Source organism: Neofelis nebulosa, chromosome 2 (genome assembly GCF_028018385.1).
Source record: "Neofelis nebulosa isolate mNeoNeb1 chromosome 2, mNeoNeb1.pri, whole genome shotgun sequence".
In the NCBI taxonomy this organism is placed as follows: domain Eukaryota; kingdom Metazoa; phylum Chordata; class Mammalia; order Carnivora; family Felidae; genus Neofelis; species Neofelis nebulosa.
Genome location: NC_080783.1, coordinates 168,054,294 through 168,069,355, shown reverse-complemented (window position 1 = coordinate 168,069,355; position 15,062 = coordinate 168,054,294). Strand labels below are relative to the sequence as shown.

General features: G+C 37.6%; 1 protein-coding gene across 11 annotated transcripts in view; it reads left to right on the top strand.

Annotated features, from left to right (window-relative positions):
• The window catches only part of LEPR (leptin receptor), a 156,665-nt gene that overhangs the window by 95,709 nt on the left and 45,894 nt on the right, over nt 1–15,062 (top strand). For all 11 annotated transcript variants that reach the window (XM_058717095.1, XM_058717094.1, XM_058717092.1 and 8 more), the window contains 2 exons: nt 8,768–8,976; nt 13,721–13,866. In XM_058717095.1, coding sequence (XP_058573078.1) covers nt 8,768–8,976; nt 13,721–13,866 — 355 coding nt within the window. The remainder of the gene's footprint in view (nt 1–8,767; nt 8,977–13,720; nt 13,867–15,062) is intronic.

Genomic DNA, 15,062 nt, shown 5'->3' with positions numbered 1-15,062 from the left:
CCAGACAGGCCACGGCACCCCACAGTGAATCCCACCCCTAGGAGAGGGGAAGAGAAGGTACACACCAGCCTGACTGTGGCCCCAGCAGTGGGCTGGGGGCAGACATCAGGTCGGACTGTGGCCCTGCCCACTAATGCAAGTTATTCAAGACAGCACAGGGGAAGTGCCCCGCAGTTTCACACCACTCCAGGGACTATCCAAAATGACAAAATGGAAGAATTCCCCTCAAAAGAATCTCCAGAAAATAACAACAGCTAACAAACGGATCAAAAAGGATTTAAACAATATAACAGAAAGTGAATTTAGAATAATAGTCATAAAATTAATCCCTGGGCTTGAAAACAGTATAGAGGACAGCAGAGAATCTATTGCTACAGAGATCAAGGGACTAAGGAACAGCCAGGAGGAGCTAAAAAATGCTATAAATGAGCTGCAAAATAAAACGGAGACAACCACAGCTCGGATTGAAGAGGCAGAGGAGAGAACAGGTGAACTAGAAGATAAAATTATGGAAAAAGAGGAAGCTGAGAAAAAGATAAAAAAATCCAGGAGTATGAGGGGAAAAACAGAGAACTAAGTGATGCACTAAAGAGAAATAATCTATGCATAATTGGTATTCCAGAGGAGGAAGAGAGAGGGAAAGGTGTTGAAGGTGTACTTGAAGAAATAATAGCTGACAACTTCCCTGATCTGGGGAAGGAAAAAGGCACTGAAACCCAAGAGGCACAGAGAACTCCCTTCAGACATAACTTGAATCGATCTTCTGCACGACATATCATAACGAAACTGGCAAAATACAAGGATAAAGAGAAAATTCTGAAAGCAGCTAGGGATAAACGTGCTCTAACACATAAAGGGAGACCGATAAGACTCGTGACGGATCTCTCTACTGAAACTTGGCAGGCCAAAAAGGAATGGCAGGAAATCTTCAATGTGATGAACAGAAAAAATATGCAGCCAAGAATCCTTTACCCAGCAAATCTGTCATTTGGAATAGAAGGAGAGATAAAGGTCTTCCCAAACAAACAAAAACTGAAGGAATTCATCACCACTAAACCAGCCCTACAAGAGATCCTGAAGGGGATCCTGTGAGACAAAGTACCAGAGACATTGCTGCAAGCATGAAACCTACAGACATCACAATGACTCTAATATCTTTCTATAATAACACTGAATGTAAATGGACTAAATGCGCCAACCAAAAGACATAGGGTATCAGAATGGAGAAAAAAATAAGACCCATCTATTTGCTGTCTACAAGAGACTCATTTTAGACCTGAGGACACCTTTAGATTGAGAGTGAGGGGATGGAGAACTATTTATCATGCCACTGGAAGTCAAAAGAGAGCTGGAGTAGCCATACTTATATCAGACAAACTAGACTTTAAATTAAAGGCTGTAACAAGAGATGAAGAAGGACATTATATAATAATTACAGGGTCTATCCATCAGGAAGAGCTAACAATTATAAATGTCTATGCACTGAATACAGGAGCCCCCAAATATTTAAAACAATTACTCACAAACATAAGCAACCTTATTGATAAGAATGTGGTAATTGCAGGGGACTTTAACACCCCACTTACAGAAATGGATAGATCATATAGACACACGGTCAATAAAGAAACAAAGGCTCTGAATGATACATTGGAACAGATGGACTTGACAGATATATTTAGAACTCTGCATCCCAAAGCAACAGAATATACTTTCTTCTCAAGTGCACATGGAACATTCTCCAAGATAGATCACATTCTGGGTCACAAAACAGCCCTTCATAAGTTTACAAGAATTGAAATCATACCATGCATACTTTCAGACCAGAATGCTATGAAGCTTGAAATCAACCACAGGAAAAAGTCTGGAAAACCTCCAAAAGCATGGAGGTTAAAGAACACCCTACTGAAGAATGAATGGGTCAACCAGGCAATTAGAGAAGAAATTAAAAAATATATGGAAACAAACGAAAATGAAAATACAGCAATCCAAATGCTTTGGGATGCAGTGAAGGCAGTCCTGAGAGGAAAATACATTGCAATCCAGGCCTATCTCAAGAAACAAGAAAAATCCCAAATACAAAATCTAACAGCACACCTAAAGGAAATAGAAGCAGAGCAGCAAAGACACCCCAAACCCAGTAGAAGAAGAGAAATAATAAAGATCAGAGCAGAAATAAACAATATAGAATCTAAAAAAAACCAGTAGAGCAGGTCAATGAAACCAAGAGTTGGTTTTTTGAAAAAATAAACAAAATTGATAAACCTGTAGTCAGGCTTCTCAAAAAGAAAGGGGAGAGGACCCAAATAGATAAAATCATGAATGAAAATGGAATTATTATAACTAATCCCTCAGAAGTACAAGCAATTATCAGGAAATACTATGAAAAATTATATGCCAATAAACTGGACAACCTGGAAGAAATGGACAAATTCCTAAGCACCCACACACTTCCAAAACTCAAACAGGAAGAAATAGAAAATTTGAACAGACCCATAACCAGTGAAGAAGTTGAATTAGTTATCAAAAATCTCCCAACAAATAAGAGTCCAGGACCAGATGGCTTCCCTGGGGAATTCTATGAGACATAGAATACCTATCTGTCTCAAGCTGTTCCAAAAAATAGAACGGGAAGGAAAACTTCCAGACTCATTCTATGAAGCCAGCATTACTTTGATTCCCAAACCAGAGACCCAGCAAAAAAAGAGAACTACCAGCCAATGTCCCTGATGAATATGGATGCAAAAATTCTAGACAAGATACTAGCAAATCAAATTTAACAACATATAAAAAGAATTATTCACCATGATCAAGTGGGATTCATTCCTGGGATGCAGGGCTGGTTCAATATTTGCAAATCAATCAATGTGATACATCGCATTAAAGAAGAAAAGATAAGAACCATATGATCCTGTCAATCGATGCAGAAAAAGCATTTGACAAAATTCAGCATCCTTTCTTAATAAAAACCCTCGAGAAAGTCAGGATAGAAGGAACATACTTACAGATCATAAAAGCCATTTATGAAAAGCCCACAGCTAACATCATCCTCAATGGGGAAAAACTGAAAGCTTTCCCCCTGAGATCAGGAACACAACAGGGATGTCCACTCTTACAGCTGTTGTTTAACATAGTGTTGGAAGTTTTAGCATCAGCAGTCAGACAACAAAAGGAAATCAAAGGCATCCAAATTGGCAAAGATGAAGTCAAGCTTTCACTTTTGCAGATGACATGATACTCTACATGGAAAACCCAATAGACTCCACCAAAAATCAGCTAGAACTGATACAGGAATTCAGCAAAGTTGCAGGATACAAAATCAATGTATAGAAATCAGTTGCATTCTTATACACTAATAATGAAACAACAGAAAGAATATAAAGAAACTGATCCCATTCACAATTGCACCAAGAAGCATAAAATACCTAGGAATAAACCTAACCAAAGATGTAAAAGATCTGTATGCTGAAAACTATAGAAAGCTTATGAAGAAATTGAAGAAGATACAAAGAAATGGAAAAACATTCCATGCTCATGAATTGGAAGAATAAATATTGTTAAAATGTCAATACTACCCAAAGCTATCTACACATTCAGTGCAATCCCAATCAAAATTGCACCAACATTCTTCTTGAAGCTAGAACAAGCAATCCTAAAATTTGTATGGAACCACAGAAGACCCCGAATAGCCAAAGTAATATTGAAGAAGAAAACCAAAGTGGGAGGCATCACAATCCCAGACTTGAGCCTCTACTACAAAGCTGTCATCAAGACAGCATGGTTTTGGCACAAAAACAGACACATAGACCGATGGAATAGAATAAAGACTCCAGAATTGGACTCACAAAAGCATGGCCAACTAATCTTTGACAAAGCAGGAAAGAATATCCAATGGAAAAAGACAGTCTCTTTAACCAATGGTGCTGGGAGAACGGGATAGCAACATGCAGAAGAATGAAACTAGACCACTCTCTTACACCATTCACAAAAATAAATTCAAAATGGATAAAGGACCTGAATGTGAGGCAGGAAACCATCAAAACCCTAGAAGAGAAAGCAGGAAAAAATTTCTCTGACCTCAGCCATAGCAGTTTCTTACTTGACACATCTCCAAAGGCAAGGGAATTAAAAGCAAAAATGAACTTTTGGGACCTCATGAATTAAAAAGCTTCTGCACTGCGAAGGAAACAATCAACAAAACTAAAAGGCAGCCGATGGAATGGGAAAAGATATTTGCAAATGACATATTGAACAAAGGGCTAGTATCCAAAATCTATAAAGAACTCACCAAACTCCACACCCAAAAAACAAATAATCCAGTGAAGAAATGGGCAGAAGACATGAATAGACACTTCTCTAAAGAAGACATCCAGATGGCCAACAGGCACATGAAAAGATGCTCAATGTCACTCCTCATCAGGGAAATACAAATCAAAACCACACTCAGATATCACCTCATGCCAGTCAGAGTGGCTAAAATGAACAATTCAGGAGACTATAGATGCTGGCGAGGAAGTGGAGAAACGGGAACCCTCTTGCACTGCTTGTGGGAATGCAAACTGGTACAGCCACTCTAGAAAACAGTGTAGAGGTTTCTCAAAAAATTAAAAATAGATCTACCCTATGACCCAGCAATAGCACTGCTAGGAATTGACCCAAGGGATACAGGAGTGCTGATGCATAGGGGCACTTGCAACCCAATGTTTATAGTAGCACCTGCAACAATAGCCAAATAATGGAAAGGGCCTAAATGTCCATCAATGGATGAATGGAGAAAGAAGATGTGGTTTATATATATAAAATGGAATACTACTTGGCAATGAGAAAGAATGAATTATGGCCTTATGTAGCAATGTAGATGGAACTGGAGAGTGTTATGCTAAGTGAAATTAGTCATACAGAGAAAGACAGATACCATATGTTTTTACTCTTATGTAGATCCTGAGAAACTTGACAGAAGACCATGGGGGACAGAGAGGAAAGGAGGGAAACAATAAGAGTCTCTTAAAAACTGAGAATAAACTGAGGGTTGATGGGGGGTGGGAGGGAGGGGAAAGTGGGTGATGGGCATTGAGGAGGGCACCTGTTGGGATGAGCACTGGGTGTTGTATGGAAACCAATTTGACAATAAATTTCATATTAAAATAACCCCAAAATGGTATCTTATGGGTATATAGCACTTTAAAGTTTTCAAAAATCCTTTTATGTTATCCTCTTTAATACTTACAATAGCCTTGTAAAGGTGAGTAGTGCAAGCATTTTTCTCTGTTTTACTGATTGTGAAAACCAAAGCTCACAAAAGGAACTCTCTGACTATGGCTCATAAGCAAACAGGACTTAATTTTAGGTCTCAGTTTAATTTAGTGTGCTTCCCACAATAAGATTATCCCTTACACAGCACCCAGTAGACTGATTTGCACCTTAAAAGGCCTGGAAATGTTGTTTCTTGATTGATTTCTTTTAGGTCTAAAGTAATACTAAAGTCTATCTCAGGAAACATGAAAATCTATCATAATTCACAACATTTAATACTAGGGGTATATGTATGAACGATTTGGGCCCATTTCTTTCATGTTGTGTTTATATCTGAATTTTCAGGTATGTGCTAGTTAGCAGAGTTTCTAAAGCATTGCTTTCCTGCACTGAATTTGTATATTTATCACTTACAGTTTTTCCCTCCAAAAGGGCTGCAAGATTTCTGAAGGCAGTGATCATGTCTAAATATTAATACTCTCTCCCCATTTGCAAGGTTTTTTTTTAACCTTTTAAAAAAAGTTTATTTTCAGAGAGACGCACAGAGAGTGAGAGCAGGGGAGGGGCAGAGAAAGAAGGAGAGAGAGAGAGAGAGAGAGAGAGAGAGAGAGAGAGAGAGAGAGAGAATCCCCAGCAGGTGGAGCCCATCATGGGACTTGAACCCACGAACCATGAGATCATAACCTGAACAGACACCAAGAGTTTGACGCTTAACCAACTGAGCCACCCAGGAGCCCCTATTATTATTGAGTTTTGAGAGATCTTTATATCTTTTGGAGACAAGTGCTTTATTAGATAGATGATTGGGAAATGTATTCTCTCAGTCTGTGGCTTGTCTTTTTGTTGTTTCATAGTGTCTCTCTTTCAGAGGAGTTTTCAATCTTGAGAAGAGTCCAATCTGAATTTGTTCTTTTATGGATCATGCTTTTGGTGTTGCATCTAAGGACATGTTACCTTACCCAAGGTCACAAATTTTTTTTCCCGTGTTCTCTTCTAGACGTTTTATAGCTTTAGATTTTATATTTGAATTGATGACCCATTTTGAATTAATTTTTGAATCTGGTGTGAGTAGAGATTGAAATCTGTTTTCTTTTGCGTATAGATGTCCCATTGCTCACCACCCTTCTCCACAGACCTGCTTTTGTACCTCTCTAGAAAGCTCGTTGTCCATATAGGTCTTCGTCTCTATTCTGTTCCATTCATCTATTTTTCTCTATACTAATACTCTATTGACTTGACCATTGTGATTCCAAAGCTATAACTTCTTGTTTTGTTATTTTAGTGGTTGCTTTAGGATTTGTAATACAGGTTTTTAACTCATCACGGTCTAACTTATGTACCTCCGAGGAATATTATACCACTTCATGTGTAGCATGAGAACATTACAACTGCATACTTACCTTATGTCCCGCACTCCCAAGCTTGGAGCCAATGTCATATGTTTTACTTCTGTCTGTTATAAACCTTACACTACATGGTTATTATTTTTGCTTTAAGCAGTCAGTAAATACCCTTTTTTAAAAAATCATGATTTAATAAATACGCTCTAGTTACAAAGATCTGAGGATAATGTTGTTTTGAAAACTGGATAGTTTCCAGAGACAAGACATTTTAGAATAACTGAAAAAATTCAAGAATCTGTTTTCCAGTGATTTTTTTTCTATTTTCTTGGAAAAATATAAACCCTTCTTATTTTTGCTAATTCTAAACTTCATCCCCCAGAATCCTCCTTATATTAGTTTGGACAAAGTATTGATCCTAAAATAGGTATTAAATTTTTTTAGAAAACTATGGTAAAGGAGTAGAGGCTCTAAAAACTAGAGAATTTTCATTACTTGATCTTGAAAGGATTCTCCTAGTCTTTATTTTCAGTACAGAACAAAAATAAATGTGTATAGGCTTTTAAAAAATCCCATTTTAACTTTCTCCACATTATTTTTTTTTGAATTTTATTTTTTTATTTTTTTAAATTTACATCCAAATTAGTTAGCATATAGTGAAACAATGATTTAAGGAGTAGATTCCTTAGTGCCCCTTACCCATTTAGCCCATCCCCCCCTCCGACAACCCCTCCAGTAACCCTCAGTTCTCCATATTTATTATTTATATTTTTTTAATTTTAATTTTAATTTTTTAAAATTTACATCCAAATTAGCATATAGTGCAACAATGATTTCAGGAGTAGATTACCTTCGTGCCCCTTACCCATTTAGCTCATCCCCCCTCCCACAATCCCTCCAGTAACCCTCAGTTCTCCATATTCATGAGTCTCTTATGCTTTGTCCCCCTCCCTGTTTTTATATTCTTTTTGTTTCCCTTCCCTTATGTTCATCTGTTTTGTCTCTTAAAGTACTCATATGAGTGAAGTCATATGATACTTGTCTTTTTCTAATTTCGCTTAGCATAATACCCTCTAGTTCGATCCATGTAGTTGCAAATGGCAAGATTTCATTCTTTTTGATTGCCGAGTAATACTCCATTATATATATATATATATATATATATATATGTATGTATATATGTGTGTGTGTATATATATATGTATATATGTGTGTGTATATATATGTATATATGTATATACATATATATGTATATATGTGTGTGTATATATATATGTATATATGTATATACATATATATGTATATATATATATATATATACACACACACACACACACACACACACATATATATATACATTCCATCTTCTTTATCCATTCATCCATCGATGGACATTTGGGCTCTTTCCATACTTTGGCTATTGTTGATAGTGCTGCTATAAACATGCGGGTGCCTGTGCCCCTTCAAAACAGCACACCTGTATCCCTTGGATAAGTGCCTAGTAGTGCAATTGCTGGGTCATAGGGTAGTTCTATTTTTAGTTTTTTGAGGAACCTCCCTACTGTTTTCCAGAGTGGCTGTACCAGCTTGCATTCCCAAGTAAATACCCTTTTAAAGTTATTTTTATTTCTTTGTGTGGAACCTGTCTTCCATCTGCTATCATTTTCTTTTGCCTGATGGATTTTCTTTGGCAGCTTTTATAATACACACCTGATGGGTGACAAATTCTTTCAGTTTTGGTATGCTTGAAAAAAACCTTTATTTCATGTTTATTTTGAAAGGTATTTTCTCTGGATATAGAGTTTTAGGATCACAGTTTCTCTTTCCTTTTTGGTACTTCACTATTGCTTCAGTACCTTGTTGCTGGTATTATTTCTTTTAAGATGTTTTATTATTTTTAAGTCATCTCTATACCCAACATGGGGCTTGAACTTACAATTCCAAGATCCAGAGTCACATGTCCTACCGATGGAGCCAGCCAGGTGCCCCTGTGCTGATATTCTTTCTAATGGCTAACCTGCTTTAACTCTTATGTTTGTATCTCTGATATAATGCATCCTTTGTTTTTCCCTAGATGCCTTTTAAGCTGGATGCGCAGAAGTTTTTGTCATACATTTTAAGTAAATCCAGTACATGCCACATCTACACTAATATTTATCTCTTCTTTTTTCACATAGGCCTGAAGTGTTAGAAGAGTCCCTTCCGGTCCCCCAGAAGGGCAGTTTTCTGACTGTTCAGTGTAACTGCAGTGTTCGTGACAGCTGTGAATGCCATGTGCCTGTGCCCACAGCCAAACTCAACCACACTCTTCTTATGTATTTCAAAATCACGTCTGGTGGAGTAATTTTTCAGTCACCTATGATGTCAGTTCAGCCCATAAATGTTGGTAAGTTGTGTATAAAAGAGATAATAGATCTAAACATCAGTCACACAAGCAGGTTAAAAATTGCTCACAAAATGTTTTTTTTCAATAGTTTATCTTGCTTTTGAGCTGTAAGGATGGTTAAATGTGGTATAAGGAACTATTAAGAGTAGCTTCTAGAATGTTTTAAGCACAATATAGATATCTCTGCAGTTGTTAAATTCTTTCTTAAAAACATTTTTTCTTAAATCCTGGATCTGTGCAATGGATACGTGTCGTTTGGTTATTCCTGTTTTCACTTATCAGATAATAATTTCCAAAAATAATCAGAAGCTTGTTTTTTACCTGGATTTCTTCCTTCAATAAATATTTCTCAGAGGCTCATATGTGTCAGCCACTGACCTAGGAGCTGGGGAAACAATGGTGAATGAGACAAAGTTTCTGCCTCATAGACCAGAGACAATATTAAGCAGACAGGGATAGTAAAAACGTAAACAACTAAATAATTTGCTGTACAAATCTGATTATAAGAAAAACTCAAGTAATATGTTATGGCCCAGATTTTTAGTGCAGAGATTCCCAAAGTTTCTTTTGATCCACTTGAACATATAATTACAAATGTGAATAAGATAGGCAAGTGTTCACTTAATGTGTTTATTAACTCAGTTTTGTTTGTACGTATATTATATATAATATGTAATGTAACAGTGTGACTATTTTCCACTTGTATTTCTTGAAAGCATTGTATACAAACTTCTTACATGCATCATTGCATCATTGCATCATTGTTTTTGACATCACAAGAGCCACTTTTCCAGGCATCTCACACGGTTTTTCACATAGCCCCACCTTCATTTCTTTCTAAGTTACTGAGCATGACATCTGCATATGCAGATTTGCATATGACATATGACATATGAATGCATTGACATCATACTTTAACATTAGGACTTTCAAATAATTTGTCTTCTAGGGATATATTTTTGGTCTCTACAACATAATTATGAGACGCCTGAACAATTCCATCATGAAATTATACCACAGGAAAAAATATACATAATATTTATAAAATACTGTTATGTTCTCTTTTTAAAACTAATTCTCTCAGGTGATTTTTAGAAGCACCTGGAGCCAGAATTGAATTGCATATTTAAAAAAAAAAATAAGGGGCGCCTGGGTGGCGCAGTCGGTTGAGCGTCCGACTTCAGCCAGGTCACGATCTCGCAGTCCGTGAGTTCGAGCCCCACGTCAGGCTCTGGGCTGATGGCTCAGAGCCTGGAGCCTGCTTCCGATTCTGTGTCTCCCTCTCTCTCTGCCCCTCCCCCGTTCATGCTCTGTCTCTCTCTCTGTCCCAAAAATAAATAAAAAAAAAAAACGTTGAAAAAATAAAAAAAAAATAAAAGTTAAGATGAAGTTCTATGATAGACTTTATAAGAAACTTAAAAAGAGTTTTGTTTTTTTTTCAGTAATGATTTTTGAGAAAAAAAATCTTTCCATATGCTTGGGCATATATGATAATGTCCCAAAATTTTAAGTTCCATAAAAGAAGTAAGAGATGGAGAGTGTCAGGTATAGTGACTATTATTTTAGCTATGGAGATAGCAGTTGGGCTAAATGAAAGAGAAAAAGCTGTAAAAATCCAGAGCGAAAGGTGCTCCATGCAGGAAAAATAGCACCCATGAAACCTCTGAGATGGAATGAGCTTGGCAGTTGGAGGAACCAAAGAAAAGGCCTCTATGTTTGGACTGAATGAGGTAAGGGAATATCTGGAGATGTGGTCGGAGAGTTATTGGGTTCATATCGTAGGCCAGAGTTACAGAGTTGGATTTTATCCTAATTGCACTGGAAGCTTTTGAACTAGGAGAGTGATATGGTCAGGTATGTGTGTCTGTGTGCATGTTTAAAATTTGCTCTGCATGTGGAGAAGAAAGTTGATGGGGAAAAGAGGAAGGATAGTTGCAAGAGTGGAATCAGAGGGCTCAGATAGGAGGTTATTGGAATGATCTAGTTGGTTTAGGGATGTAGCAATGGAGAAGAAAGAAATGGTCATAGTTGGAATTTATTTGGGAGATGGTGCTATCTGAGATTTCTAGTGGATTTGGTACGAAGGAAAGAGAAGAGCCAAGGATAACACTCAGGCTAGGACCAGAGCATGCCAGTGAATAGTGGTACCATGTACTGGGATGGGGAGATTTGGGGAGGATCAGGTGTGACACATTAATTTTGAGATGCTTATAGATACCCAAGAGATGCTGAGTAGGCATTTGGACATATGATCCTAGAGTTCAAGGGAGATATATACAGGAGTATTTGGTGTATAGATGTTTATGGGATTGAATAAGATCAGCCACTTAGAGTTCAGCCAGGGAAAGACTGAGGCAGTCAGAGGGAAAGGAGGAGTAAAAGAACATGGTGGCCTGGAACCATGCAGGAACAGTGAGCAGATATGTGGAATGCCACTGAGAGGTGGAGTGAAATGGATCAGACAGCTGATACTGGATTTGGAAAAGGGTGGTGATCTTGATAAGAGAGAGCGCTTTCAGTGGACTGGTGAGGGGGTAGACCTGATCAGAGTAGGTTGGTTAGGAAGATGGGACACAAAGTGGGCGGAATGAGTAGTGCCAATGCTTCCAAGAGATATTGTTGTGAAAGAAGCAGGTAGGTGGCAGTATATCTAAGACTGGGGACATAGGTGGTTCAGGGAAAGATTTATTTTTAGATTTCTAATACTAAGGAATATATCTATACAGGCAGGAAGTGTACAATAGTTTATAACTTTATGATTTCTCTTCTGTTTGATGGCTTTGTTTTGTTTTCTTTTTGGTCATGAGAACTCAGTGAGTTTCACCTATTGTTTCTAGACTTTAGTGTTTATCTGTCCCTGCTTTAAAATAACTAAAATTTGTAATATGTCACATAAAGTAAAAACTTTATTAATTTTGATTCAAGGAAAAGAGAAAAACTATGTCTAAATTCTTGAAAATACAGTGTGTTAAGGGACGCCTGGGTGGCTCAGTTGGTTGAGTATCTGACTTTGGCTCAGGTCATGATCTCATGGTTTGTGAGTTCAAGCCCCGTGTCAGGCTCTGTGCTGACAGCTCTGAGCCTGGAGCCTGCTTTGGATTCTGTGTCTCCCTCTCTCTCTGGTCCTCTCCTGCTCATGCTCTGTCTCTCTCTCTCCTTCAAAAATAAATAAAAACATTTAAAAAAATGAAAAGAAAATACAGTGTGTTAAAAAACAGTAATGTGCCATTTTAGTTCTTGAAAATGAAATGCAAATCAGTGTTTCAATGTAATGACTATTTCTATGTATGTAAGTTCTGTTAGTTAAAATCTTAAAAACACAAGAGATGTGCAAAAAGGACAAATTCATTATCTGTTTTCCATCATTTTGTCATTTTTTCTAATTTTAATACATATTTATGAATATTCTTTTATTTGTTAACTTCAACAAAAATCAGGAATCTAAGTATAGATGTTGTTTAATAAACTTTTTTTAAAATTTATTTTTATTTATTTTGAGAGAGAGATAGCAAATAGGGGAGGGACAGAGAGAGGGAGAAAGAATCACAAGCAGGCTCTGCGCTGTCAGTATAGAGCCCGATGCAGGGCTCGAACTCACAAACCGTGAGATTATGACCTGAGCTGAAGTCAGGAGTCAGACGCTTAACTGACCGAGCCACCTAGGCACCCCCAATAAACTTCCAATACTAACAATATTAAACATGTTCAATATTCTTCTCCATTATCATTTTTAATGGCTATATAGAGCCCCTTATAGGGATGAGCCATTATTTCTTTAGCCAGTCTTTTATGGTAAGATGTTTATATTGTTTCTACAAATAATTTAAAGGTTATGTGTTTTTAATTTTTCTTTTTAATGTTTATTTGTTTTTGGGAGAGAGAGAGCACACAAGCAAGGAACAGAGACAGGGGAGATGGGTTCTGAGCTGTTAGCACAGAGCCTGATGCAGGACTAGAACTCATAAACTGTGAGATCATGACCTGAACTGAAGTCAGATGCTTAACTGAGTGAGCCACCCAGGTGTCCCAAGGTTATGTGTGCTTAAAACTACACACACACACACACACACACACAAAATCTATACACAAATGCATATTCATACATAAACACATGCGTATACATATGAACTCAAATCATTTACTAAGCTAAACACATTGTTAGACTATGAAACTCTATGCCCATTTCTGGTGACAAGCCAGGGCCTGCTAATGCTATGTTTATTGCATGTAAAATATGCATGCTGTGGGTTATTTGAATTGGTGCATCTAGATTACTGTATTTCAAAGTTAATAGGTTTGCTGAATTTTGCATGCATATTTGTGTGAAGTTTTACCTGAAAACTCTGTATGCATTTTCCTAGTAGTGCTCTGCAAAATGCTGTTTTTCTTTGTCACCCACTAAAACAGTGGGTGAGTGTGGTAGGGAGAAGCTTCAAAGAAGTTTGAGGAATGCCAGGTTAAATAAAGTTAACAGCCTTTTTTACAGCAGGAATTCACGTTTATCAAAACAACCTCATTTACTGATTTACAGTTTTTACCATTTAGGGAGAAGGAAAGGAAGATGTGTGGATTGTTATGGAAAGATACAAGGAGGAGACCTAATATTTTGGTTCTGTAATTAGCCTTTGCTTAAGGTTACCTTTTAAGTAGTTAAAAGATTAGGATCTGCTAAAAATTCATTTTGACTTTATTTTATGATTATCATGAAAATTGCTTGACTTCAAAATATTCTCTTTTCCTTAAGTGAAGCCTGATCCACCATTAGGTTTACATATGGAAATCACAGACACTGGCAATTTAAAAATTTCTTGGTCCAGCCCAACATTGGTACCATTTCAACTTCAATATCAAGTGAAATATTCAGAGAATTCTTCAACAAATATGAGAAAAGTAAGTATAGTTTAAATTGGAAAAAAATTTCAATGTTTATTTATTTATTTTGAGAGAGAGACAATCCTAATGTGGGAAGGGGAGAGAGAGAAGGAGAGAAAGAGTCCCAAGCAGGCTCTGCGCTGTCAGCACAGAGCCCGATGTAGAGCTCGAACTCACGAAATCATGAGATCATGCCCTGAGCCAAGATGCCCTGAGTCGAGATCAAGAGTCTGATGCTTAATGGAGGCAGCCACTCAGGTACCCCAGTAAGTATATTTTAGTAAACAAAATGGAACATCGAGAAGCAACTGAAGATACAGCGCTTTCCAAGTCCCATCTCAAATGCCCTTTGCTTGCCAAATGTACATGGCTCTTCTGGAGCAGAACCAGCTGTAATTTAATATTATACTTGCTTTCATTTAAGATCAGCCTAGGAAATGACCATATGAACAGCATGTCTGCAGCTTTGGTAAAATGCTTTTAGAAAAATTGTGTGATGTTGCACAGTATCTCTTATGTATGGATCCATGTTATATATTGAGGGGTATGACAAATTCTTCCCAGAATTTAGTCCCAGAGAAAGTTCCACTTCCAAAAAGAGTTTATGTGTAGATTACCATCTTTCTCCGTCTCTTCCCTCTCCCTCCATGCATGCACGCACACACGGCTAAAGGGCTACAGAAAGTCCAGTTACAGAAACTTGGATTCATGATCATAATCCTTTCTGATTTTACAATTCAAACTTACTTTTTTTATTGCTCAACATATTTGTTTACATGCAGTGCATACATTTGTAGTGTAAAGTGTGTCAAATCCCTTTTGCATCGTTTCAGTGTTTATTGAGTACCTAACAGGTGCTAGGAACTGTTCTACGGGCATCAGGATGCGCTCGGTGGTAGAACAAACTGGAGAGGGGAGCTTGAGGGTGCTGGCGGAGATGGTAGGTTGTAGCATTAAGTGGAGGTGGGGAAGACCTCATTGAGAAGGTGACATTTGGGCAAGGATTTGAAGGAGGTTCGTGATGGAGATATATGGGGGAGTTAGTTTCCAAATAGAGGAAACAGCAATTCAGAGGCCATAAGCTGGATGAGAAGCTAGAGGCCAGGGGAGTGAGTGAGAGCAAGAGTAGCAGTGGATGAATCAGAGAGGAGTAGGAGAGGAGAAGAAGGAGGTCATAAGGAGCGTGGACTGTGCATGGAGTTTGGCATTTTCCC